This window comes from Astatotilapia calliptera, chromosome 19 (genome assembly GCF_964374335.1).
Source record: "Astatotilapia calliptera chromosome 19, fAstCal68.1, whole genome shotgun sequence".
Classification (NCBI taxonomy): Eukaryota; Metazoa; Chordata; class Actinopteri; order Cichliformes; family Cichlidae; genus Astatotilapia; species Astatotilapia calliptera.
This window is the reverse complement of record NC_137440.1, coordinates 29,055,755-29,081,131: the sequence shown is the minus strand read 5'-3', so window position 1 is coordinate 29,081,131 and position 25,377 is coordinate 29,055,755. Positions and strand designations below refer to the sequence as shown.

The window sequence follows — 25,377 nt, the reverse complement described above, 5'->3', positions numbered from 1 at the left end:
ATAGGCACAATACACAAAGGTGGAATTTGGAGTTTTCTGTTCCCCCTCTCCACCCTCCTCTCCCCTCCCCGTGAGATCCACAGACTATGGGATCCTGCTGGAAATGGGATATTGTTCTGGGCTCCAACAAAGCTGTTTTCACCCTCTTCAATATTACAGGAGGAGCTACCTGATACCTAACAATCAGCTAATCCACTGCCCATGGCAACGAGGTCACCTGTGCACAGGTAACTTTATCCAGGTTGCCTGCTTCTCTCTCCCTTTCCCGATAGTCCCTGCCATTTTTCTTCTCCCCCTCTCTGTGACTCAACAGTGAGCACAGACAAACAGCCTCTGTTTATTTAGGTCATCAGCTAGATCATATATAACTCCCGTAGCCAGGATTCCCCGAGCAAGGACGACTCCTATAATCCAGCACAGACACACACTGCAGAAAATAAAAATCCCCTGCTGTTCATTCATTTGTCAAACTTTGTCTCCATCTTATCTCTCCACTGCTGGTTTGGTCAGGTGCCCATTGCGCGAACAAGTATTGGCTTGTGATTCATGAATTCACAGCGAATCCCCTCAAGCCTTGAGAAGAGCCTCGGCTCTTTTCTGGATCAACTCTGTGTCTGTGAGTGACAGCACCTCAGATTCATTCTTCCATATGTTGAAGTTAGGGAGTGGGGGACTTGGCCTTCGCTCAGGGAAAAGACCATTGGATTGGACTGAGCTGTGGGGAGCTGCAGACCCCCCACCCAAAAGGAGCTTTACCTCTGGAAATCTCATTGCTGTTTATTTGAATTACAGAGACTGAGATGAGAAAAGGAGGCCTAATGAACTCCAGGTTGCCAGGCATGTGCAAACGATCACTGCAGGTTTGCAGAGAGCTGCACCAGGCTCGCTGGATTAAAGTGTGCCAGTTCACCCCTCCCCAACCCCGTATCCTCACAATCTGGCTGCACAGGACTCCAAAACACTGAGATGAGATGTTCTTTTTGTCCATCATAAACTTCCATTTATCTCAGACATGCTGTGACGAAAGAGAATTAAATAACGCTATTAGTCATCTTCTAGAAAGAATTAAAAATGCCTGTTTTCCGTTTTTATAAATATAAACTTTTATTGCAGTATGGAGATTTAGAAAAATACATTCACATAATTTCAGATAACAAACATATAATTCAAACTAAGATTAAAAAACAAAAAGCAACAAAGACACAAAAAAGACTATCTTTTGCCCACAACTCGTTTTTGGTTTATGACATTAAAGCACTGAGGATACTTTCACTGAAATGCCCACTCAAATGAGAGGATCATGTCACAGATCCTCAAGAAAAGTGTTACGAGGCCACTAGCATGTAGATCCACTGATAAATATGCATGGTGCGAGTTGGCCATGAGGTTGAAATGTCCCGCTTACGGTCACGTATGAAAGCGAGAACTCCTGCTGTGAAAAGCAAATGGGCTCTGCACTCCTGTGTCTTTCCCTCAGTTGATACCCGACTAATGTCCCGGCGACGGTGACAGTGGGAAATCTCTGAAGCTGCGTGGCAGCGCACGAGCCACAACAGAGCTTCATTTTATGTTAGTCACAAGACAAAGATTAAAAAAGTACAAGGCACAAGTGTCCCAAACACGATGATGCCACGCAAAGAGAAATGACCACAATCTCTCTCTGTTTTTAAAGTGGGATGATTTAAAAAACAAAAACACAATTTGTCCACTTAGTCACGTCCATAACTTCTGTCCCTTTGTTCCTTATACTTTTCGAAAGCATATGTGATGTTTGCACCTGGTTTTTACAGAAAAAATATAATTCGTGATCACTGACATCATGGAGACGGGTCATAATGGAAGATGATACAGCACGGTGTCACCACATCAAGTTGACATACTATTAGCTGCAGCATTAGAAAAAACATGTGACGTCCAGCGTGCGAGCTGACCTTTTTGATCATCGTTCATATGCTGGTCTCACAGGTTGATGATGAGGCTTGAAATAGGAGCCATTGCCGAGAGGGTTGTGCGTTTGTTGAGGTGTGTCACACATGACAAAACCCTCAACACAAAGGCTGTTTGAAACACATCCGTTGTATTGTCACTATGGTAGTGCAAATGCCCAAACAGGCCAATGCCATTGTGTATGTTAAGTAGCAGAAAGGCACATTTTGTCTTAAATGTTGTCCCATTTTTGAACCCTCCCAGCTCATTTGGTATGAGTTAAAGCACAAAAAGCTGCACTTTTTAGTACTGATTTGTGAGGCTTTTGTAGACAATCTAAAGTGCTTACTGAAGGACACTCCCCCACCCCCAAATCAGCAGCTTTGTGTGTTTAGTGACCTATTCTCTTTATAAACGCGTGTGCAGTCCTTCAGTAAAGCTGTTGCTGTTTAACTGACCATTATCATAGAGGCTCACTTGCTGTTCCCCCTACAGCATGACCTTTTTGGTTTGACCCAGATGACGCATTTAGTTTGGAGGAACATCCTTGTCACATGACTCGAGGCTTTCCAGCACCTGCTTCTGCAGATCAAATCCACTCAACAGGAAGTAGCAGGTGCAGTCTATAAAAATGCACATTTAGACACGGCTTAAACGCTTACAGCAACGTCTTCTGTTAGCACATCACCATCGTAATGTTTCGTCTTAGGAAGCTGGGCTTTTAAAACATGTCACAGGCTTTTTTTATTATTATTATTTCGTGATAAACTGATAAAGCCCACCTACTAGGCTCCTCTCTGACTTGAGTGCATTGTAAAAGTCAAATGAATGCAAATAATTTAACATTGAAAAGGAAATGAATGTTTTTAAAAAAAACAAAAAAACAAAAAAACAACCCACACACACGCACACAAAAAGGAGTAAAAAGATTCATCATATCACTGCTTGGGCGGACTTGAGTGCTTCTGCAAAAGGGAGAGGTTTGAGGTTAAAGGTCAGCCATGTCCTCATCCATCTGCACTGTCTGTAGTTTGGCCAGCTCCTTTCCCTCCGTAGCCTCCATCTCCCCACACATTGCCCGCACCATTTCGTTCATGCTTCCTGAACCCGAGCCATCCACCTTGCTCTCTGAAAGGTTCATGTAGTTGTTGTTCATGCCGGGGCCCATCAGGTGTGAGGACGGTGCCCCTCGGACCTCGTGGCCCCCAAGGTACTCTGTGGGCTGGAGGTGGTGGTTGCTCGGTTCTGTTTGAGCCATCAGGGGTGTACTGACAGTGAGGGTGGTGTAGACCTCTGAGTCCGGGCTGGATGAGCTGACAGCAGTGACCTCGGCGGTTGAGGCGGGACCTCGGCTGGAGGAAATCTCTTCTGAACCGGAGTAGTTGATTTGACCACTGGGGTCCAAGTGGAGCCCGTGATGGTATGAGGAATAAACACCTCCCTCCAGAGGCTCCTTCTTGATGGATGGCTGGCCGCTATTGCTCATGCTGTAGAGAACCGTACTGTGGTGCAAAGATGCCATGGTCAGTTTGTCCTGCTGCTCGAATGAGTCGCCACTGGAGGAACTCACTGCTACATTATTCAGAGCCATGGTACCTGTGGTGATACAACAATAGATCAATACATATATCTTTCTCCAGTTTGGCTGCAGTAGATCCCCTTCCCGCTGCCTGATCCCCTCTTCGGTTCTTGCAGTATTATGCGTTCCATTTACAGCAGGCCTTGGCCGCAAAATTGCTGTTGTGTGTCTTACACACTTTGAGGACGTTAAGATCGACCCTGCAGTTGCACCAGAGAACAAATGAATAACGCTGCCAGAACTCAAGAGAAAGCTGCAATTTTCTGTTTTTTTTCTTCTTCTTCTAATTATTCATCCTGGTTTACATTCTCTGTTTCATGTCAAAGTAAGTGCTGTAATGGCTTATTCCCTGTTAGTGCATTTCATGGCCTCTGATTGTCTGCAACATATTTCCCCTCCCCTGCTCTGGAGATCAAGAGCGTAATGATGATGAGTGATGGTGACTTCAGAACTTGTTTTTATCCATCTCTGGGGTTTTAAAAGGACCACCACTTCTATATATACGTGTGTGTGTGTGTGTGTGTGTGTGTGTGTGTGTGTGTGTGTGTGTGTGTGTGTGTGTGTGTGTCCCTTCTATATTTCTTCTGGTCTGTGTTATGTGCACCATCAGCCCCTAGGGCTATGGCCCAAACACAGACAAGCCAATAAAGCAGGTCAGATATATTGGGTGGGTGTAGTAGAGACCTGTTGACAAACCACTGGGGACATTTAAGGAGGGGAAAGAGCAACAATCACGTATTATAATGCAAGGTGGTATAAGGCTGTGATTTCTGTGCTATAGATTTAATTCAGATCTTCATTCTGATACAACATTGGATTCTGTTTTTGTACTTTTGTTGACTTTAAAAGTATATAAAGACAGTTTGATTCATATATAACTGTCTGTTATTAAAATCAACAGCAGATGGCTCTAATTTTTATCTAAAAATCTTTTATCTCCCTTATGAGACATTGTTGCTTCCTTAGTGAGAATAGTTAAAGTACAATTATTCTTAGCATAGTTATATTTGTATCCATGTCCATTCTGACTCAGTCTCTTCCATGAACATTTCAGCTACACATGACCACGTAACCTCTAAAGGTAAAAAAGAAGATCAAAGTATTAAAATTGAATCATCTTAGACAGCAAATCACTTCATGAACCCACCTTGTTGTGTAATTGTTGAAGAAGAGGAGGCAGAAGAAAGCTGCAGGGGAGGAAGACCTACGTCGCTGTTGAGTAATGAGCTGCCATCGCTGTCAGAGACTCCACTTGGTACCTGGACCAGGCTGTAGCCACCCAGCTGCAGAGCGCCTGATGGGGAGCTGAATGTCAGAACAGAGGAGCCGCCATTCTGGGCAGCCATGGTGTGAACCCCTTCCAGCTTCACCTCTGACCCATTCACACAGCCAGCGTAAGATGCATATGGCAGGGTGGACTCCTCAGCATTCCCTAGTCCTTTGTCCTGTCCTGTCTGCATCTGCATGTCCACTCCAGAGCCCCCCAGCAGCACCCCTCCAGAGGGTCTCAGAGGATTAAATGCCAGGGGCTGGATGCCCAAATTGAGCCCGTTGAAGAGGATGTTTCCAGGTGAGTGGAGGTAAGATGATCCACCATTGTGAAATACAGTAGAGGGCGTGTTACTGGTCACTAGACTTCCATTGTAGAGACCGCCACTGCTGGATCCAGGAGGCATCTTGATGTCCCCGATCTGTTGGATGACCACCCCACTGTCCAGAGGTCCCGTCTGAATAGGAAGGTTCCCGTGGGTTATCACCCCATCTGAAGAATTGGAGAGAGGACGAGGAGACAGCTCCTCCTGGCCTTTACTGGACTCATCCTCTGTGCTGTGGTTTCCATCTGATTCACTGTAGAAAAACAAAAGAGGAGGGAGAAAGATGGCAAATGGTGTGTAACAAAACAGAGGAAAATAAAAAGGGAAAATTTGTGTACCATTTGTATATGTTTCTGGGAAGGAAGAACACTATAAACACCGACACAATTAGACCATAAACTCGTATAATGGAATTCATTTCATTTCCACCCACATTTTGCTTTTAAGCCAGAGCACACAGACTCACATTTATTGCTGGGTTATTACAAAGCTTTGAAGGCAGGCTGTGTCTGTGTAGCCCTCTTACCTCATGGAGAGCTGCATGGACAACAACCAGGCAGCGTCAACAACCGTGCAACCATTTGGCGCAATAAATTCTGGAGTGACAAAATGCCAGCTCTGACAGGACAAATGGCTTCAAGTATTTATTTATTTGTTTTGCCTCTGATTTGGGACGTTCCAATGAAAATTCTTATTTTTAATTTTCCAAGAATAACAAAGTGAAAGAATAGGAGCAGCTATATTAGCAGCCTCATTTTGTTTACTAGCCCCCTTTTAAAAGACTGATTAAAACAGCTGCACCACTTCACACCCCCACTCCCCCCTAAGGGACACACACACACAAACACACACGCATCTAAACCCACCACTTCCAGGAAAATATAAAAGGGTGTCACAAGTTTAAAAAAAAAAAAAAACAGGGGAAAAAAGAGAACGAAATCAAAGGTTTATAAAGATTTAAAAACTTTGAAATTATTATTTTTTTACTGGCGATTTTAAGACAGCTTACAATGGTGTGTATATGCCTCTGTGTGTGCGCGCGTTCGTGCGCGTGTGTGGTTAGAGAGACAGAGGGGTCACCTCCACCAGGTGTGCGTCATCTTTGTTCACTCAGAGGGAAACATGAAAGAATAGCGTGCACATGTCAGTCTGTTTGTCTGCGGGATTATGAAATGAAGCGCAGGAGTTGATGGAAGCTCTGAGATCCTTTCTTGATCCAAAAGGAAGAAGGGGAGGGCAAAAAAAAGAAGTCATGATCATGAAAATGATTTATGTGCTACTGAGTACACGCGCACCACCAAGTGTGTGCGTGCGCGCGCTCAAACACACGCACACACACCACGAATAGATAAGAAGATTTTAACCTTTCAAGTCATCTTTTGAACCGTCTCATTAAAGTTGCCCACTCCCCGCGTCTGATAGTTTAATCGCTGAAGTGTGTATTTTGTTGCTTATGGTTTCCATGCCTCTTAGCACCAACGCACTTGAAACTTGATCTGAATGGCAACAGCTTCATATTTCAAAACATTAAAAGCGTGCTCCTAACCCCTTTTACAAATAAATTTTTGTGTTTCTGAACTATGAATAGTTATTGATTTAAATTGTTCGTTCTTATTTGTGAGGCCGGCAAGACGATTATGAAATACACTCGGTATTGTCAGTAGTCGAACTTGGTCCAACTGCATAATATAGCCGCTTTTCCATTAAAAAAACAACAACTTTTAAATACTTGGTAAAGTTAATCGGCGTTCATTTTAATTAAAGGGCCTTTTACGCACATAATCTTCAGAAGTAAAATTTATTGCCGTTTGATGAGCGATCTGTGACGGGAAAAGGTCTGTGGCGTGCTCCTTTTGTTGCCTCACCTTTTTGATTGTGCTTCCGACGGGTTTCTGTCTCTCTGTCTCCTGTTTTTGAACCAGTTGCTGACCTGGGTCAAGGAGAGTCCGGTTATCTTGGCGAGATTTCTTTTCTCCGCTGGAGACGGGTACCTATTTTGATTATACAGATCCTTCAGTGCGTTCCGCGACCTCTCCTTGAAACAATAAACAGTCTCCTCGCCGTCCCAGATAGTCCTGGGGAGAGGATACTTTCTCCGGATTCGGTACTTGTCCACTGCGCCCAGGGGTCTACCCCGCGCCTTCTCCGCCTCGGTGTACCGCGCTTTGTACCACAGATCTTGCAGAAAGGTGTGGTTGGACGGACTAAAACTGTGGTTCTCCAAAATACTGTACAGCTCCTGATACCGAGCCTGATGGAAAGCTACGAGGGCTTGAGCTTTCAGGATGCTTTCGTTGCCCCGTAGCAGGTCACTCTGTGGCAGGGACCACAGGAACCTGGCCAGCCGGTCCACATTGCCTCCCTGCTGCAGTGCCTCGCAGACACACGCCACTTGCTCCGGGGAGAAAGCAAGAGAGGAAGCGGCATTCACCAACAGCTCAGTGCGCACCGCGTCAGTGCTGGGAGTCGTGCGCTCCATGGGCAACTCCGCCGCGTCCAGCGCCACAAGCTTGATGCACTCCCGCGTATCCACCTCCTTCACATTTTCCCTCTTGATGTCATTTGCTGTTGTGACTTCTCCGGCAGAAGAAGAAGACATTTTTTTTTTTTTTTGGTTCAAGCCTTCCCTGGTAAAGTCACTCCTCCCCGCTCGATCAGGTTACCTTCTCGCCATGCGAATGCGATCGGATATCTGACAGCAGCTGTAAGTAGATATCTCTCTCCCCTTTTCCTTCCAACGTGACTTTTACTCTGCGGGGACTGGAGCTGGAGGGAGACACGGTGGGGTCTATCTACAGGAGCGCCTCGCTATTGGCCGTCGAGGGCCCGTAAGGGAGGAGCGAGCATGGATTCAGACGCGAATGTTTGGTTTCCAGCTGTCAGTCATATAACTTCCAGTAGATTAACGTAGCTCACCTGTGCAAGGTGAGTGCTTTTGTGATCGTGGGAACGGGATATCTTTGTTGTCTGTATTGTCAGGAGATCATTTGTCTGTAGGTATGCACATAAAAGAATGTTTTATTTCCATCTCGATGTATGGAAATCCAAACGGAAGTAATGCTGGGAATACTGTCACTCACTTTATTTAGCCAGTTTACATTTATTTTGACAATTTTAAAGTAACAAATGTTAACAAAAAATAGATATCAGATTTACTCACACTTTAAATTTGTTTTTATTGTTATTTCAGGAATGAAGGTAATAAAGTTTCAGCACAGATCCTGCTTTAAGTGGCTATTGCGAGGTTGTAGCCTACCCCTCCCACCAAAGACTGGATCAGAATACTATACGCGACCAAAGTAATGTCAGAAAAAAACAGCACACCCCTATGAAAATGTAGCCCGTCCCTTCAAAGATATCATATGAGGACTAGACCTCAAATTTCTCTCAAGAGTAGCTCATTCCCAAATCAGGTGATCTGTCTAGCATCACGTAACAGGTGTCCAACACCACATCATTACTGATATTTGAACTTTAAATTATGTTTTCATTGAATCTTTTATAGTAAAAGAGTCTCAGATCGTCTTAACAATTACTAGCATCCACATATAGTCAATAAACTATTATAGCTCAAGCACTGGGAGGAATGAAAACTAAAAATATTTAAATATCAAACTAATTCCTACGAAGTTCACGTTTTCTCGCAATGATTTCATAAAACTAACTTAATGTAACTTACGAGTTGTTTTCCCAAATTCACAATCATCCAGAAACGATATGATGTCAGAAACCCAGGGAAACAATGTCTGGGTTGATTTTTGTTTTTAATTATGTTTCTGCTCAGACTTACAAGATCATATGCAAGTTTTTTTTGTTTTGTTATATTTACTCGATTACTACCATTACTACTACTATTACTACTAGCTAAAGTTATTTATTTACTTAATTTATTTTACCTCGCTTCCACTGGGACTCCCTAGCAACCCTTGCATGTATGTGCGCCAGCAGCTATTTGCACCTCACCTCTAAAAGCAATCATTAAATAGGAACACTTCTTATTAATGCCGTTTCCTGTCGGACCTCATTTTGTGTAACGCAGTGGTTCGCAGCTTGGAATCTGACAGGAGAGCTGCAGGTTATTGACGTGTTTTGTTTTGTTTCTGAAGTGCTTTTTATTATTGCCATTATTTTTTTAGTGTGGTGCAGACAGAAATGGACGAACAGGGCTGTCCGAGATGTAAAACAACCAAATACAGAAACCCGTCGCTGAAGCTGATGGTGAACATCTGCGGCCACACGCTGTGAGTATTCACACCTGACAGCTACAAGGAAAGAGCACAAATCCTCCACAACATCGCGGCGTTTCTGCTCCAGGCTGCTCGAAACGACACGCAAACACAAAGCACCCCCCAAAAGCAGCTATAATATAGCGTTTAAAACTGTTTCCGCACATACATCTCTAGTCTTAATTGGGGGACTTGGACGTAAACAAAACTGATAAGCCTCGAATGCTGACGGTTTGTTGGGCTAGCTCATATTTATAGTCTTGGTGTTAAATAGCTGTGTCATTGTAGACAGAAAGTGTGCTTTAGAGGTGGGTTATGTTTCCTGATAGAGCTACACAATTGCAAAGCTAGGCTAATACTGCTGGTAAACACAGTATAGCGGCCATTGTTTACATATGACCTACACTGGCTGTAAGCAGCTCAGCTTAGAGACCTCTGTAGAAAAGCAGACCCTGCAGTTGTGTCTTTGTGTGTGTGTGTGTGTGTGTGTAAAGTACAGCAAGTTTAGGATGGCAGGGGGAAAAGTGACTAATGATGAGGAGCATAAACACCCTGTGCTGAGTTTTGAACCACATAATGAATATGAATTATTCAGAGGTTTTTGAAAAGGGCCAGCTCAAAGGTGCAAATCAAATTCGAGTTTGACTGCGCAAGTTTTTCCATGTTAATCTGCCAACCTAACTAAAAGCTACATTTTTATTTGAATGGCTGCACCTCTGCCACAGGTCTGGCTTAATTTGGAATTTGTCATTTTTGCATTAAACGGAAAATATAATGCAAAACCTAAAGTAATGTATTTTATTATTATAAGAGGCAATGATGAGATGGTTTGGAGGGAGGATATGTTGGTTAAAGGATATTGAAGATGGAGCTACCTTGCTGGAGGAAAAGAGAGAAGCCACAGTGATGGAGGAAATGCAGAGGGTTGGTTTGACAGAGGATGAAAGGGACAGAATAGAGTGAGATGGAGGTAGATGATTCACTGTGGCTACCCCTAAAGGGATCATATGAAAGAAGTAGAAGATTATGATTATTATTTGCATAACATACAGAAATGGATGAAAAGTTAGCATGTTTCCATTTGTTCGTATTCTGCTACTTCTGTGCAGCAGCATCATGTAGATACTTTTTCGAACTTCACTGTGCATTTTTCAGCATTTAACCTTGTCCGCCCTTTAAAAACATGGACGTTTAAATGAAGGGGACATGTTCTCCATGAGCATTATGCAGCGACGGTGGTAGCTTGATGAGCACATCTTTTTCGACCCTGTCTGTTTATTGACCGTGCCATCAGGAAGTGGTCGTGCTTTGTCATCAGGTCAGCGGGCTCATAACTCACTGCCTCTGTCTGGATGCAGGACTACACACAGAAAATTAAAATGATTCTGCAATGAAGCAATTTGGAAAGATGTCCTAGCCCGGGTCACCTTGGATCTGTTCCTCAGAGCCGGTGCGACAGTGAATTTATGCATCACTTGGAAACTGCTGCACTCCCTAACCATATTAGTATTTTCATCACTGATGCTTTTTGGCTTTTCTTTTCTTCCCCCCCCCCCCCCCCCCCCTTTTTTTTTTTTTTTTTGAAGCAAGTCTTACAGTAATGCTACAAGATCTGTAACTCTGTTTCAGAGTTATCCATTTTCTCATTTTTAATCAACAACGCTCTTCAGAAAAACTATATAAGAAAAAGAAAATCTAAGAGGTTAATGCACATGGTTAGTTTTTAGATGGTTATATAGTTTTTGACTCTGTGCACCAACATACATCTTTAATCCAAGGGGCTTAACAAAAGCAAACAAACAAAAGCCTTTGGATAAATGAAACTAAGATGAATGAATATATACCAGAATTATTTAAAGAGAAAAGTATGGAGAAAGAGTGAAACAGCTCCTGATCTAAAGCATATCACATCATCTGTCAAGCATGGTGGAGGCAGTGTTATGGGATGAACACGTATGTCTGCCAGTGGAACCTGGTCACTAGTGTTTGACAACGTGACTGCTGATAGAAGCAGCACAATGAATAATGAAGCATACAGAGCTAAACTCTCTGCTCTCATTCAGCCAAATGCTGTAATACTGATCAAAGAGCTCTTCAAAGTACAACTGGATAATGACCCAAAGCTTATTGCAAAGCCAACCCAAGAGTTTCTCAAGCCATAGAAACTGGATATACTTCAATGGCCAAGTCAGTCACCTGATCTCAAACCAGTAGAGCATGCTTTTCAGTTACTGAAGACAAAACCGAAGGTAGAGACCCACAATTGTCGACCTGTCCTGCGTGTACCCTGCCTTTCACCCTATGGTAGCTGGGATGGGCTCCAGCCTCCCCGAAGCCTTGATAAGGATAAGCAGAAGAGAACAATTTGATTCCCAGCATCTCCAGTCTGCATGTCCTTGGTATGAGAGAGAGAGTGTATGTGATAGGTAAAATGCTTTAAAGATGTAAAATCTAGTGCCGTGTGTGTGTGGTAGCATAAAGCACTTTAAATGTTCATGAAGTATAGGAGGGATATAAACACCGGCCTGTTTACCAGGAGAAAGTAGCACTAGTGAGAGCACAAAGCAGTTCAGTTATTCAGAGCGATAATGCTAATACAACACAACCAATTCTTCGCAAAACAAGTCATTTGAAGATATCACCCAGGCCTCTGTGAAGCCATTTTCTTCAGTGACTGTCCATTAAAGGATTAATTGACTTACTGAGATACATATACTAGATGAATCATAAACAGCTGAGAATACTTGGACTCCATTTAGATAAATGTAAGAATGTCTCTTCTTTGAGTGGCCCGTCCAGTCTGCGCTGACTAGCCTTCAGCAGTTGCATTATTAGCTTCTCCATGCATCTAAATTTAAACTCCACCGCAGCACATTTTGTATCCTTGTCACCAGGGGCATTTGATGTGGGTTATTTATTACCTTTGCACAATGACACTGGGTCTGTGTCCTTTGGCATTTGACACTGGGCACAGGCAGGCAAAAACAGTTGTAGCTGAGGCACACAGTGCTGTTTAGAAAGTGGACACAGTGATGCTAACATTACAATTATAATCGTATGCTGCAGGATAATCTACAGCAGCAATGCAAGAAGTCGTTTTGGGGATCGTTCAGATTTTTATTTTTTTTTAAAAAGCGTCCAGTGTGAAGTTCAGACATGTTCTTGGCTTTTCTTTAAAGTACTATAAATGTGCGGTTGGGGCAAGCTTTTAGTTTAAGCAGTCATAGTGTTGGTCTTTGGCATTTTCTGATTGTGATGCTGCAGGTTTTGCAGATTGTTTAGATTTCACACAATGCCATTACACAAATCCATCTCTACTTGGTCTTGAATCGACCCTTGGTCTAAGATGGAAACAAAAATATAGAGATCACTGTAACAAGCAAACAAGCTCGGTCTCATGCTGTCTCCTGCTTTTCTGTTTTTGCACTTTAATTCAAAAGTGACACAGCAAAGACGCAGGCAATGTCACTGAGAGATGGTGGGGGTAGTGGTGGTAGAGGAGTCTCTTTGCTGAGCCAGGGCCCTGTTTACCTTCCCCTTACCACCCCCTTTCCCTGACCTGCTGACAGCTGCAGATGGGAGAGATAGGAGCCTGGAGCTCCGAGCAGGACAGGTGAGAGAGGGAGGAGTCAGGAGTGCTCAGTCAGCGACAACAGCCTTGAGACTCAGAGATGGCAAGTAGCTAAAGATCTGTCCATTTAAATGTTTGCAATTGAGCGTAGAATTGGCTAAAAAAAAAAAAAAAAATCTTGATCCTCCTTTGATCGCAAAATGAAAGAAGCTCACAATCTCAAAGCTGGCAAATTGATTCTAAGAGTCTCCTCCCTCCCTTTTAGACGGTCATCTCTTTGCTCTAGAGTTACACAGGATTTCCCCTTTGGAGAGTTCTGTTGTGTGGTCCATTTATGGGGCGGGGGGCTAAGCTACACCCCACTCCTTGCCCCATTTTGATGAATGGGCTCTTTGTGGGCCTGTGGAAACAAGCTGAATCCTTCAATCTACCTCCATATGGCCAGGCCTATAGATCTCCTGTAGCCTGAGGCCACAGCGAACATCTGCCTCTTCCAGGCTGCACTTCAGACTCCGAAGCACCAACTGGATGGCGCAGATGTTTGTCTGCCGTTCAGCTTTCATTTTTACATTGCTGCTTCTTGTAAGCCAAGCTGAACTGCTTGTAAGACAGTCCTCCGTGGTGCTTCGTCAGTTTGTTGTATAGCTGCTTTGAAAGCTTTGGTGTCACAACTCTGCAGGTTGGGCTTGTTTGACCCTTATGTGTGACGCTAGGTATAAACAGCCAAACTCCACGGCTCTGCAGTTTCTCCTTTAACTGCTTTTTTTTCTGCTTTAAATCCTGCTGATGAAGTGAAATGTCTTGCAGGATGGCTCAGTCATGATTGTTCTAATAAGCTCCATCCCTGGAGAACTTTTGACTCGACACCAGTGCCTCATGCCCAGTGTTTGACTTTTGGGAAGAAATGACTCAACCATACCATCAGTGACGTGTGGTGAAAAGTCAGGTTTTTTTCCCCCCCCTTTAGCTTTGTTATACTTTATTATGAAAACTGTAAATGCTTAAAAGCAGATAGTGCTATTTGGAAACCAGATGTCTTTTTTGAGGTGGTCACAAGCAGGAAGGTGGATTCCTGTTGAAATAAAGCTCCACAGAGACCTAATTAAAAGAGTGTACTGTGCAAACGTTTATCCAGGCTCTCCACCCCATCAGGGGAGATAAAGGAACATTCCCATTGTCTTCGGTGTCCACTACTCACTTGAGTGTGACTGATGGGTAAACGCCTACCTGCATAAAGGTGTGATTGATGGCTAAGCACAGAATTGTGCCCTCAGGTAGGTCTGCTGATTGGTTACCATGGCGTTTCCAGTGAGGGTGCACAAAGTTCCTGTTTTGGCCTGTGTTTCTTTTTTTCTTTTTTTTAAAACCTGAAATAGTTTCTTCCTTTTGTGTAAAGGCACGCTCTTTACCGAGGAGAGCTCTGATTCATTGTTGCTTATATGGGGAACTAAAGGCCACCTGAAAAACTCATCATGACTTTGCTGTACTGCTACATATTTTTGCCTTGGAAAGACGTAGCCGTTTAACAGATTTATAGCAAATACTTTGATCAGTAACAGCCTAGATTTCCACAGTGTTTAAGATTGTGGTTTATTCCATTGCAGCCTCCTTTCATTTAGGCACCATGTCAGGAATAATAAGAAAGTGGGGGAAGGTTGGAATGACTTTTGGATCCGTTTTTAAAAAGGTATAAAATATTTCAGATTTATTAAAAGCTTTAGTTTAAATGACAGTTCAGCTTAAGTAAGATACTGCTGTTGTTCATCTCTATGCATTTCCCAAATTACATAAGACTCGGTCCTTTCCTGTAATGATAGACTATGCCATGAGTTACCAAGCTGGATTTTATCATATTATGCAACGTGGCTAAATGACTGAGGCCTGTTGAAATAACAATAAAGTAAATGTTTTTCCAGTGCAGACAGACGCTCCGCTGATGGGGTGTCGGGCTAATTTCCTCCTCTCTGAGAGCGGGAGGCAGTCTAATCGACATTCCAATCATAATCCCAGCCATCTTTGAGCACTCAGAGGAAATATTCATGTTCCCCATTATCACCCATTGTGTCTGATGGTTTACAGAGATTTAAAAAAAACCACACAAACACAAATCTGCTTTATTCTGAGGGAAATTGCCACATACGCTCACACAAGCGTGCTTACTACTGACTCTCAGAGGTGCCCAAGGAGGGTCACCTCTGGGGAAAAAATGCAGTTCAGCTTGCTGTTTAATGCCTGTTTTTGTTGCAGATGCGAGAACTGCGTTGAGATGCTGTTCGTTCGCGGCTCGAGCAACTGCGTGCAGTGCGACACGCCTTTGAGGAAGAGCAACTTCCGCGTGCAGCTCTTCGAGGACCCGACAGTAGATAAGGAGGTGGAGATTCGTAAGAAAGTGCTGAAGATGTGAGTGAGGGGGACTGTGAGGGTGAGGGGTGTGGTTCTTGGTGTTTATATGTCATCCCATGCCTCCTCCCACTTCTTAAGCTACCTTTTGTCTTTCTCATTACACTGTTTGTTTTGTAGACAATGCATCTCCCCGGGGGTGCTCAAACGGGAAGGCTCTTTCTCTGCCAGATTTTTACTTCTCAGCCCCTCCCTGCCTCCTCTCTCTTCCCTGTTATCTGTTCTTTAATAGCCCCTAATTGACATCTAATGTGCGCCTATTAGCCAGGATACAGACATGGTATTATAAAATGGTTGATTTAATGGAAGCTATTAATGTCGGTGCATATTTGCTCTCACCAGGTTTTACTTTTTTGCATCACCACTTCTCTTGTTTCTCTGCAGTTACAACAAGAGAGATTTTGACTTCCCCAGCCTGAGAGAATATAACGATTATCTGGAGCAAGTGGAGGACATAGGTAGGAGCTTGGAGCTTCATGCTGAGACTAGTTTAATGATTTCTCCTCTGGCTGCACAAGAGGATGTTTTACAGGCATTAGTGTCAGCCGGGGCCACAGATTAGGAAACAGAACTTGCAATGTTCACACGTCTTCACTGGCAGGTCAGTGTAAACTTGTAGCTTGGATGTATTAGAAGAGCTGCAAAACAGTGTAAAAATCCATCTAAAACAGACAAATAAAACTGATGGAGTATTTCTTAAAATAAATAAATAGATATACCATTTGGGCCAGTGATGCTGTTTCCATCAGTCCAGTCACCTTGTGAGGTTTTTTTTCTCAACTTTTATTTTCACATTAGAAAACTGCAGGTTTAAACAGTTTAAATGCTTCTCCCATCCACCGCTGGTTTATTTTACACAGCGAGGGTGGAGCTAAATTGAGCAGAAGCTAAAATGAAAGCTGTCTGTATGCAGATAAACTTCTATATAATTAAATTTGGCAGATTTCTTGTAAATTGTCTCTTTCTAGCAGCAACACCTACAGCATGTATATAAGTGGGTCTTTATTATGTTAATTTGTATTATGAAATATATATGTGTTAATAAATTGTATATATTGTTATAGATTAATCTGGCAACATAAAATAATCAAATTTGCTTGTTTTTTGTGCGATCTGCTGGTTCGACGGCCCAATGAGGGGGGAAAAATGTCATGATGAATAATTTCTCCTCAGCTCGTCTTTACATCGTCCCTGGGCTTAAGATATCACATGCATGTTGATTTCAACATTTCAGTTGAATAAATTTGTCGTTATTTCGAGTACAGTTTTAAATGATTTGGAGGATTTAGATAGTGGGTTTAATTAACCGTATTGTGGACTTGGAGACAGTGGTTCTGTCCACAGTGTGAGTTGTGATGGATTGATATGTTCAACAGTGGCTGTTCTTTTGCACACAGTGTATAACCTGACAAACAACGTTGACGTGGAGAACACCAAGCTGAGGATGGAGCAGTACCAGAGAGAGAACAGAGATGTCATCCAGAGAAATAAGGCCAAGCTTGTAAGTACTTTTGAAGGTTTTCCCCCCTTATAAAAGGATAATACCTAATAATGACACTTGTATTTAAGATAAACACTGGCCTTTTTTATTTTAAAGCCAGCTGCTCTGTTTGTCTAAGAGGGCAAAGTGTAGAATCAAGTGCAACAGGGCGGTGCTACAGCTTGTGTAGAATCTGCCGCGTGGTCAATAAAGCGACAGGTTCTTCCAACTTGCCGACTCTCTCTCCTCCTCAGACACGGGAGCAGGAAGAGCTGGAGGAGCTTCTGTTGCAGGAACAGCAGAGCAATGAGCAGCGGCGACTGGAGGTGCTGCAGGAGGAGCAGAGGCAACTACAGGCCAAGAGGAAGAACAAACAGGCTCTGCTGGACGAACTGGTGAGATGCACATGTTGCATGGCCGTGTGCATGTGTAATGACAAATCTAGTGATGCAATTAGCGAGTCACATTATGACAGATGTTCCATGTCGGATGTGCATGCGCTCGGCTCTAGGGTTCGTGGATGTGAGATCATTAAGAGCTTATTACCAGTCATTGTGCTGCAGGTTGCATTGTTCTCATTCTGTGATTCCAAAGCCTATCGGCTCCATTGTGTTGAGCTGCAGGCTTTGAAAGTTATTGTTCCGGCAGAGCGGGCTGCTGAAGGACCATCACAGATAGCTGGCTAAGCTGTGTGTTTGTTTGTTTAAGGCACAGGGCCTGTTGACTGTAGGCAGATGAGATCAGCTCTCACCCCCCCCCAGGGGAGCTCTCCTGAGCTCTGACATCTGTACGGCCCTGTGGCCACTAGGCTTGCTATTCTTATGTGGGAACACTCACATACATTACATCAACAAATACATTTAGACTGCATGTTGCCGTTTCCCGGAGTGGCTAACTAATCAATAAAACACATCAGTAGGAAGTTGAAACACACTAGATTATTGTTCTTCTCTAATACAACATGTACTCTACGCTGGATTCACATTTGTTGTCTGCCATTTTATTTCACTCATTTGAGTAAAATGTGTCAGTTCTTATGGTCAGAAGAGGACCCATAGTATGGAAACTGATTTAACTGTTACTGACAATATTGATAAATAGCGCCAAAAGCTCTAGACCAGGGGTGCCCAATCCCGGTCCTCGAGAGCTACCGTCCTGCAGCTTTTAGATGCATCCTTGTTCCCACACACCTGAATCAAATGAATGGCTTGTTATCAGGCCTTTGCCAAACATGATGGCATGCTGAAGAGGTAATCAAACCATTTGATTCAGCTGTGTTGGAGTAGGGATGCATCTAAAAGCTGCAGGATAGTAGCTCTTGAGGACTGGGATTGGGCAGCCCTGTTCTAGACTGTCCCACCTTTATAGTTCACCCCATCAAAAATGTCCTACCTCTACAGTGAACAATGTGTCCAGGCTTGTGTTCTTAGATCTATGCGCTTGGCAATACTCCACTGAAGAAATTGAAACGTCCGACCTTGCATTTAATGGAGGTGAAGACGGCGCAGTGCACTTGAAGCGGCGTCCCCTGACAGCGGCACAGTTTTGCTAATACGACTTACTAAAGTTTTGTGGCAGCTGGCCTGAAAGCAGCCCATGCTCATGGTAATGGTAAATGGTAAATGGCCTGTATTTATATAGCGCTTTACTAGTCCCTAAGGACCCCAAAGCGCTTTACATATCCAGTCATCCACCCATTCACACACACATTCACACAATGGTGACCCAGCAATGGGTGGGATATGTTCAATGAACTACTGCGTTACATTTCACACACTAAGATTAATACTTACAAAGTCTATATACGTTTTTTGTCTCCAGGAGCAGTCTCAGCTTCCTGCCACCCTTTTACTCGCTCAACACAAAGTTCGCGCTGCCCAGCTTGAGACCCAGATAGAGCAGCAGAAACAGGCTGTGAAGCCCACCAGTCTGTTTTCAACTGGAATCCATATGGTAAGTGCAACAGTCATATTGTAGTTTTCTACTTCTCTTTCCATCCTGAATGTGTGTTATTTACACACACAGGAAGTGATATGACTTATATGGTCATCAAGGAGCTGCTAATTCAAAGAAAAGCAGCTTTTGAGGAGGATGGAGCCAAAAGTGCTCGTTTCAGCCTGACAATGAATGGAGGGGTTGTATCATGAGCTAAGTAAGGATAATTTCTGTGCTATAAATCATGGACTGGTTTTCCAGCGAAGTTCAAGAATAAAAATATGGAGCTCTAGATGGAGCACAATAGGTCCCATTTAAATCCTGAGAGTTCGATAATCTGGGAAGGTTTTTTCCCTCGCTTACAATTGTGGTTGTTTAGAACAGCTTTAATTCTTTTTTTTCTTTCCACTGTGGTTGGGCAACACATCACACACACAAAAACGACTGCTTTTCATACAAACCCCTGGACTAAGTTTGCTTGTTAGCATACGTCCAACAGACTAAACTTTGCTGCTCTGAACTTATGTTGCAAAGATCTAAGACAAGCAGCAAAACAGTGAGAGCAAAATGAGCATCAATCAAGTTTTAAGAGGCAGTTAATACACATAGTGACATGCCTCTGCTCAGTGCGATTAAGGTGAATCTGAACTGTTGAGGCCATTAGTGTCAAAACTTTACACTGATTGCTTGTTGACAATAGTGTGTCATACATGGCCACGCTTTGAAAAGGAGGATGTTCCTCCATGTTTGGTGCTTCTTCAGTGTGGGAAGAGGCCCTCACCTCTTCATTCATGTCATCACATTCCTCTGGGTGTGCAGTAGGTCCCACAGAGAGCGAGAGAAAGCATGTGGGCTCAGGGTTTCGGCCACTCTGAGCTTGCAGCTTTGTACGCACCGTGTCTGGAGGGACCTTCCATTTGGCTGTAGCTCAGGTTTTCAGTCGTTTATTTTCATTTTACTGCGATGAGATAGGCTGTGTCATCATCCCCACCCCTTTCACAGCAACCCTCATGAGGCATGGTTGTCTTCCCACAGTTCAGTGGTGCGTGGGAGAGATATCTGCTTAGCACTCACCTCAGCTCAAGCTGAAGCAAGGTTTTGACATACTTGGGTAGAACCGAACTCTATTTTTGAAGAAAGGACTATCTCATAAAGCAACACTCAAAGTATTGAACTGAGCTATACGGGGGGATTCAGTACTCTCACTTTCACCTCCTTAATATACAGCGTGAAGTTAAAAGTTGCTGATGGAGAGAGAAACTGCATGATTATGTTGCTCTTGGCTTGTTCTGTGCATGTTTTTCCTTGCTTCTTTCTCCCCATTTCTCCTCATCTTCCCATCCCTGTGCTCTTGTTGGTGGAGTAGAGTTCTTCCCATGCATCTGCTGTTGGACTTGAGAGACTTGAGTCAGGGGAACGTGTGGGTTTGGATTTCCCTTCACCTCAGTCCATAAGAATGACTTCTGTTTGACTTGGTGGGGTTTCAGCACAGAGCGGCAGATTCCTGGAGATTGCTGGAATTCATTTATCTGCTAGGTTCTGGTCCCTCGCTCCAAACAGGGTTTCAGTTTTTCTTCAGCAGAAATTAGGAGAGACAAATATAAAAACACACTTTTTTTTAAAGCTGGGCCACATTTCTATGATTTTGCTTTGAAGCACGACTAATATGTGCCAATCTCTTTACTGTGATATCATGTACTGTTATAATGATTAGTCATTTTTGTAATTTTCAAGCATAAATGGCTCCGGTTTCCTTGGACCCTTTTTTTCTATCACGAGAAGAAAGTCTTATATTTAAAAAAGCAATTTTAAAGGTATTTGCTTTAGGCCTGGAAAACTTTAACAGTTTTCCCAAACTGCTTAGAAATATCAATCAATGAAGCATTCATTAGTACAAGTCCTGTTATCGCTTGTGAAATACACTGACAAATACGAAACAGTTTCATGTGACAGTGATGAATGGGCTTGGAGCACATTTTTGACCTCTTGACTTTTTTCATTTGGATGTTTTTGCCGAGGTGACGTTCACCAGTCACAGGAGCACAAATGTGCGGCGCCCCTGACTCTCTGTACCCACAACCCCCCTCTCTATACTGTCACGTTAACGGTATTTCAGCCAGCTGTTTCATCCGTGGCCAAAGTGAGCCGTCACCAGAGGAATGACATATCTGCCTGTCTTTGGGCTGGAAATTGGGGATGCCAGTTATTCCTCAGCTTCCTAGTCGTTCCGGACTTTATTTAAAGCGTGATCTAATATTGCACCTAGTTGTGATATGTTGTCAACTGGAAACACGCATGGAGACATCTCAGCCATGCTGGCTCTGTTCTTTGCCAGAGTGATTTTCTCGGAGTTCGTGAAGGGGACTCCAACCTTGGCCCTGATGTTTCTGGTTATGCACTACCATTGCTGTTGAGCGGACGTTTGAGGAAGTTCACCAATCCTCAGGGAAAGTAGTCTTATTCCAGGTGTGATTTTGAAGTGGGATGGGCCTGGTCTTGCCTTAGGAATGGTCTGAAATCACTCACTAATCCTTTACTTTGTAGGGACTCTATTGAAGCATGAGACACACATTACCCGTGTGTGGATGCGCACACACATATAAATACACCCCCTCCTTAGCCAACCTGAGTAAACATCCTTTGAAGAATAAAGTGTCTTTTAAAATAGATGTCCGCTGATATCAAAAGAAACACTCTGTGTGGGCGGGAGGTGACTATTCGCTGTTTAAACAGGTTGCTTGTTGTAGTCTGACACATAAAACGAGCCTCAGTGCCAAGCTTAATGACAAGAGTCACAATGCTCGGCACCTGCTCTGACAAAATCAGAGGGTAATAATTAGCATACAAATGACATCTACTTTGATTTTATTGTACTCTTGCGTGTTTGCTTTATTTGTACCTGTACATTTTCTTATATTTTCCGGTGAAACAGTGTGTGTGTGTGTGTGTGTGTGTGTGTGTGTGTGTGTGTGTGTGTGTGTGTGTGTGTGTGTGTGTTTGCAGTTGGGAATTTTATTTTATTTTTTTCCCCAGCTGCTACAGTGTCCCATTCCTGAAAGCATTTTGACTGATGGGGAATCTTTCCACCTTGGGGGCAGCTTTCAGCGCCATCTTAAATGAAAGGTCCCAGGTTCCTGCGCTGCTGGGGCCCAATCCCCTCCTCACAGGCAGGAGAGCAGCTGACATACCTGACGGGGCCGGCATGGGCACCTAATGAAAGCAGGAGGCAAGAACACACATAAACAAAAGTGGAACTCACACACACAATCGGCTAAATGTGGGTGGAAAGTTTATACCTAAACATTGACGTGTAGCTGGCTGAAATAACCTCGGGTCCTCTCTGGCTGTAGTCCATTCTACTCTTAGGCTGTGGAATTTGAATACCACAGAAAACACAAGCAAACACAAACACACACAGACATGCTGTGAGCTTGTTTGCTCAGGCCTGTTTCACTTGGTTAAGTTGTCCTCTAGGGTGACCTCTGCGCAGTAGACGCACTTGTCAGCGCTGTGCCGGCTCTGCTTTACTTCGCTCTGGCAGACTGGCCCAACCTGTTTTGCCTGCAAGTTTGTCGCTTTATACTTAATGCAACCCCCACTCGCTCTTCTTCAGTGTTATCTTTATATCCCTTATTCACAAATTTTTACAGATGCAGGTAAATTATGTTGTTTATACTGAGATTGTTGACCTTGCAGCATTCAAAAACCAAAGGTGACATGTTTTATGTGGGAGAGTGCACAAACTCTGTCCTTTGGCCTTTTCCTTTATATTGGACTGCTGGCACGCAGGGTTGAAAGCGCTGGCGTGGGGGGGTCACCTCAGGGAGAACCGTCAGCCCTGATTGGCACCAGCACATGTGGGCATTCACACCTCTGCCCCTGGCCCCGGCTTGGCCCTGTTTAGGTTGGCCTCAGCAGCCCTTGGGCAAGCTGCTTCAGCCCAGCCCAGCGGAAAAAGAAGTTGTCAGCTTTAGGGGCTTTGCGCTGGGGCAGCTGCCACTGGTCAGGCAGTTATATTTAAACTTGTAAGGCAAGTTGAGGCACTGTATGAGAAGCAGTTTTACACTTGCTACTTGCTGCTTAGTGGGCTGCTGGGTAGCCCAAAGCTCTTTATCCATACAGAAGCACTGGCAGCACCAGTGCGGAAGGTGGAAGTGAGGACTGGAGTTGGGCTGGGACTAGCCTGGCCCTGAACTGTGGTTATTATTTTTTATCCCCTCTGCAAAACCAACCACTGTTCCCCCTTTTCCATTGTTCTCATTATCAGGATTTGCATTAGCGCCGAGTGCCTCGATGGCTCTGGAGCTGTGGCTTCCCAAATCCTCGGGGACCACATGAGTGTATGTGGTTGTGTGTGCGAGTGCGTGGATGTTGTGGGAAGGTGCTGATGGAGAGGTTAGTCTCAGCAACCTTGATGTGTCCTGCTGAGCTGCAAAGTCAAGGGAGAGAGTGGAATGGGCGGGGAGTGCTGACGATTGTTCCGTGTGTGTGTGTGTGTGTGGAGGGGTCTTGTGACCCACAATCTGAGCCGTTGACCAATGAGCCTTTTGGATTAAAGTTTGGCATCGTTAACGCTGTATAAGATCTTCTTCTTTAGCCTTGTTTGACCGCAGTTCTCACATTTTAAATCCTATTCTAATCATACTTTAGCATTGATGGTCAGTGCCAAGTAATATTATAGCTTAATATGCCATTAAAACATATTTTTTTGTGAATCCTTTAATGACACATTCTAGTACTTTCAAAGTTATGTGACTTTTATGAGAGTCCTATAAAGTTACTTTAATGTTTACCTATATTTTTAGGTTTCAGGCGCAATTTTTCTACTTTTGGGTCTCTATGATGTCAGTAATTAGGATTATTTTTTTACCTTTATTTGTACAGGTAGTTCCACTGAGACTCAATGTGTCATTTACAAGCGACACCTACATCAGACAAACATATTAAAATTGCAACAATAAAATAGTCAATGCACAAATGTTTACACAGTCAAAAACAGGAACAAGTTCCCAGTGATGGTTTTGCAAGTTCATTTGTACATCTTTTAAAGTCTGCAAGTCAAATCAGTATTCCATGTGTTCTTTCATGTACTCAATGAAGACGGGGCAGAAAAGGCTCTGTAACATACACAGCTACTTTAGTAAAGTCCATTAATGAAACTACCCCCTAAAAACAATTCCCGCTAAATAAATACTTATGTGTAATGTTAAAGCACAATATCAGCCTGCACACCTGTTACCTGCATCAGTTAACGGATAGACACCTGCAACAGTTTTACTTGGAATTGGTTGTGGTACAACCGGATAATGTTGAGGTACAAATTCAGGGTAAGTTGAAGTACTCCCGTTGGCATGACGGTGATTTCCTCAAATCATCCTCCCCTGCGGTTTTATTAAGATTGATGGCCTCCAGAGTTTCACTTTAATGCCACAGGGGTATTATATGAGCCTTAAAACCAGTTACATGCTCAAACTTGTAATACACTGTGTTGTATAGGTAGGAGGATGGGCCTCCATAATGATAAAACCAGATGTTTATTTTGGCTCTTGCTGGGGCGTTGTTTCAATAGCCCCTTAGTCCCTCAGCCATTTCTGCTCTGCTGGGTCTGGCTGGGGGTCTCTCTCTCTCTCTCGCTCTCTCGTTGTCTTTAACTGAAGGACTTAGAAAACAGCATTCATACTCTAAGTCACATTGACTTGATGTGCACATGATTAAAGCCTCAGCAGTGGTATTAGCTGTAGGAGAAATCAGTCCTGAGGGGTCACAGCTCTACATTATGGGCATTCATTCAGTTTTTTTTTTTCTCTTTCAAAGCATTTTGTATGTACTACAAGTCATTCATTTACACATTTCTGTAAATATAATTAGAAGTCGCTATGTTTGCGTGGACATCTTTAAAGGCTGCTTTTGTGGGTGCTGATGCATCTGTGCCAGTTTTCAAGGTGCCCTTGCAGAGGAATGTAGAAGAAATTTCCCCAGAATGGGGGCTGGGTCTGTTGTGTCTGCCACTTAAAAAAAAAAAAAAAAAAAAAAAGGTGGTCTGATTTACTGCTCTTCAGCCATCTGCAACTGCCAATTTGCTGCTCTTTCTTTACCACACCACCACTGAGGAGTTTTCTTCTTCTTCTTCTGCTTCTCCTTCCACCTTCCCTTTGTCCCAGTGCATCTCATTGAGTGCGCAGTAGGGGAGTTAAGCAGTGCTGAAAGTTTGAAAGAAGATGGATGAACAGTCTGAAAGAGTGCAAAAGAGAGTGAGAGTGACTGGGATTGCGTTCATTGGTCTGGATTTCATTAGCCTGTGGTGGGGCTCCTCTGCGTTGGATGAATGGATAGGATGGTATAACAGAGCACTGGTACCTCAGGGTACAAGGTTGAATGAAAACCATGGAGAAGTGTGTGCCTAGTGCTTTAAAGGAAACAGCGTTTATACACTAGCAATGCAAATATATTATATTGTTTTTTCTAATTTACTTGCATATATTAGGAATTTACAGTTGACAATCTGGCCAAGAACATATACCCAGCAGTTTTTTGGCATCCCTTGATGAAAGAAGAGAAAAATATCGTTTAACTGACAGTGACATCATAAGGAAATGTTTTGGTGTGATTTGATATTTAGTTTTCATAATTTCTTCTGTGGAAAAACCCACTTTTAAAAAATTTAT

At 43.4% G+C, this 25,377-nt stretch overlaps 2 protein-coding genes across 4 annotated transcripts in view; one reads left to right on the top strand and one right to left on the bottom strand.

Moving 5' to 3' along the window:
• Positions 1–1,078: 1,078 nt before the first annotated feature.
• On the bottom strand, positions 1,079–7,699 carry six4a (SIX homeobox 4a). Its single transcript, XM_026151144.2, has 3 exons — positions 6,966–7,699; positions 4,653–5,353; positions 1,079–3,522 (listed from the first exon to the last, which is right to left on the bottom strand). Exons 1-3 carry the CDS (start codon positions 7,697–7,699, stop codon positions 2,915–2,917), a joined length of 2,043 nt encoding a protein of 680 aa, XP_026006929.1. The 3' UTR covers positions 1,079–2,914.
• Positions 7,685–25,377, top strand: part of mnat1 (MNAT1 component of CDK activating kinase) — a 34,693-nt gene continuing 17,000 nt past the window's right edge. Inside the window, exons 1-7 of one of the 3 annotated variants that reach the window (XM_080293799.1) lie at positions 7,685–7,804; positions 9,237–9,341; positions 15,145–15,297; positions 15,682–15,755; positions 16,695–16,798; positions 17,032–17,172; positions 18,599–18,730. In XM_080293799.1, coding sequence (XP_080149925.1) covers positions 9,253–9,341; positions 15,145–15,297; positions 15,682–15,755; positions 16,695–16,798; positions 17,032–17,172; positions 18,599–18,730 — 693 coding nt within the window. In that variant the 5' untranslated portion in view covers positions 7,685–7,804; positions 9,237–9,252. Of the gene's footprint in view, positions 8,026–9,236; positions 9,342–15,144; positions 15,298–15,681; positions 15,756–16,694; positions 16,799–17,031; positions 17,173–18,598; positions 18,731–21,745; positions 21,939–25,377 lie in introns of those variants that run through there. The other 2 variants (XM_026151149.2, XR_013903708.1) reach the window with 2 other exon arrangements.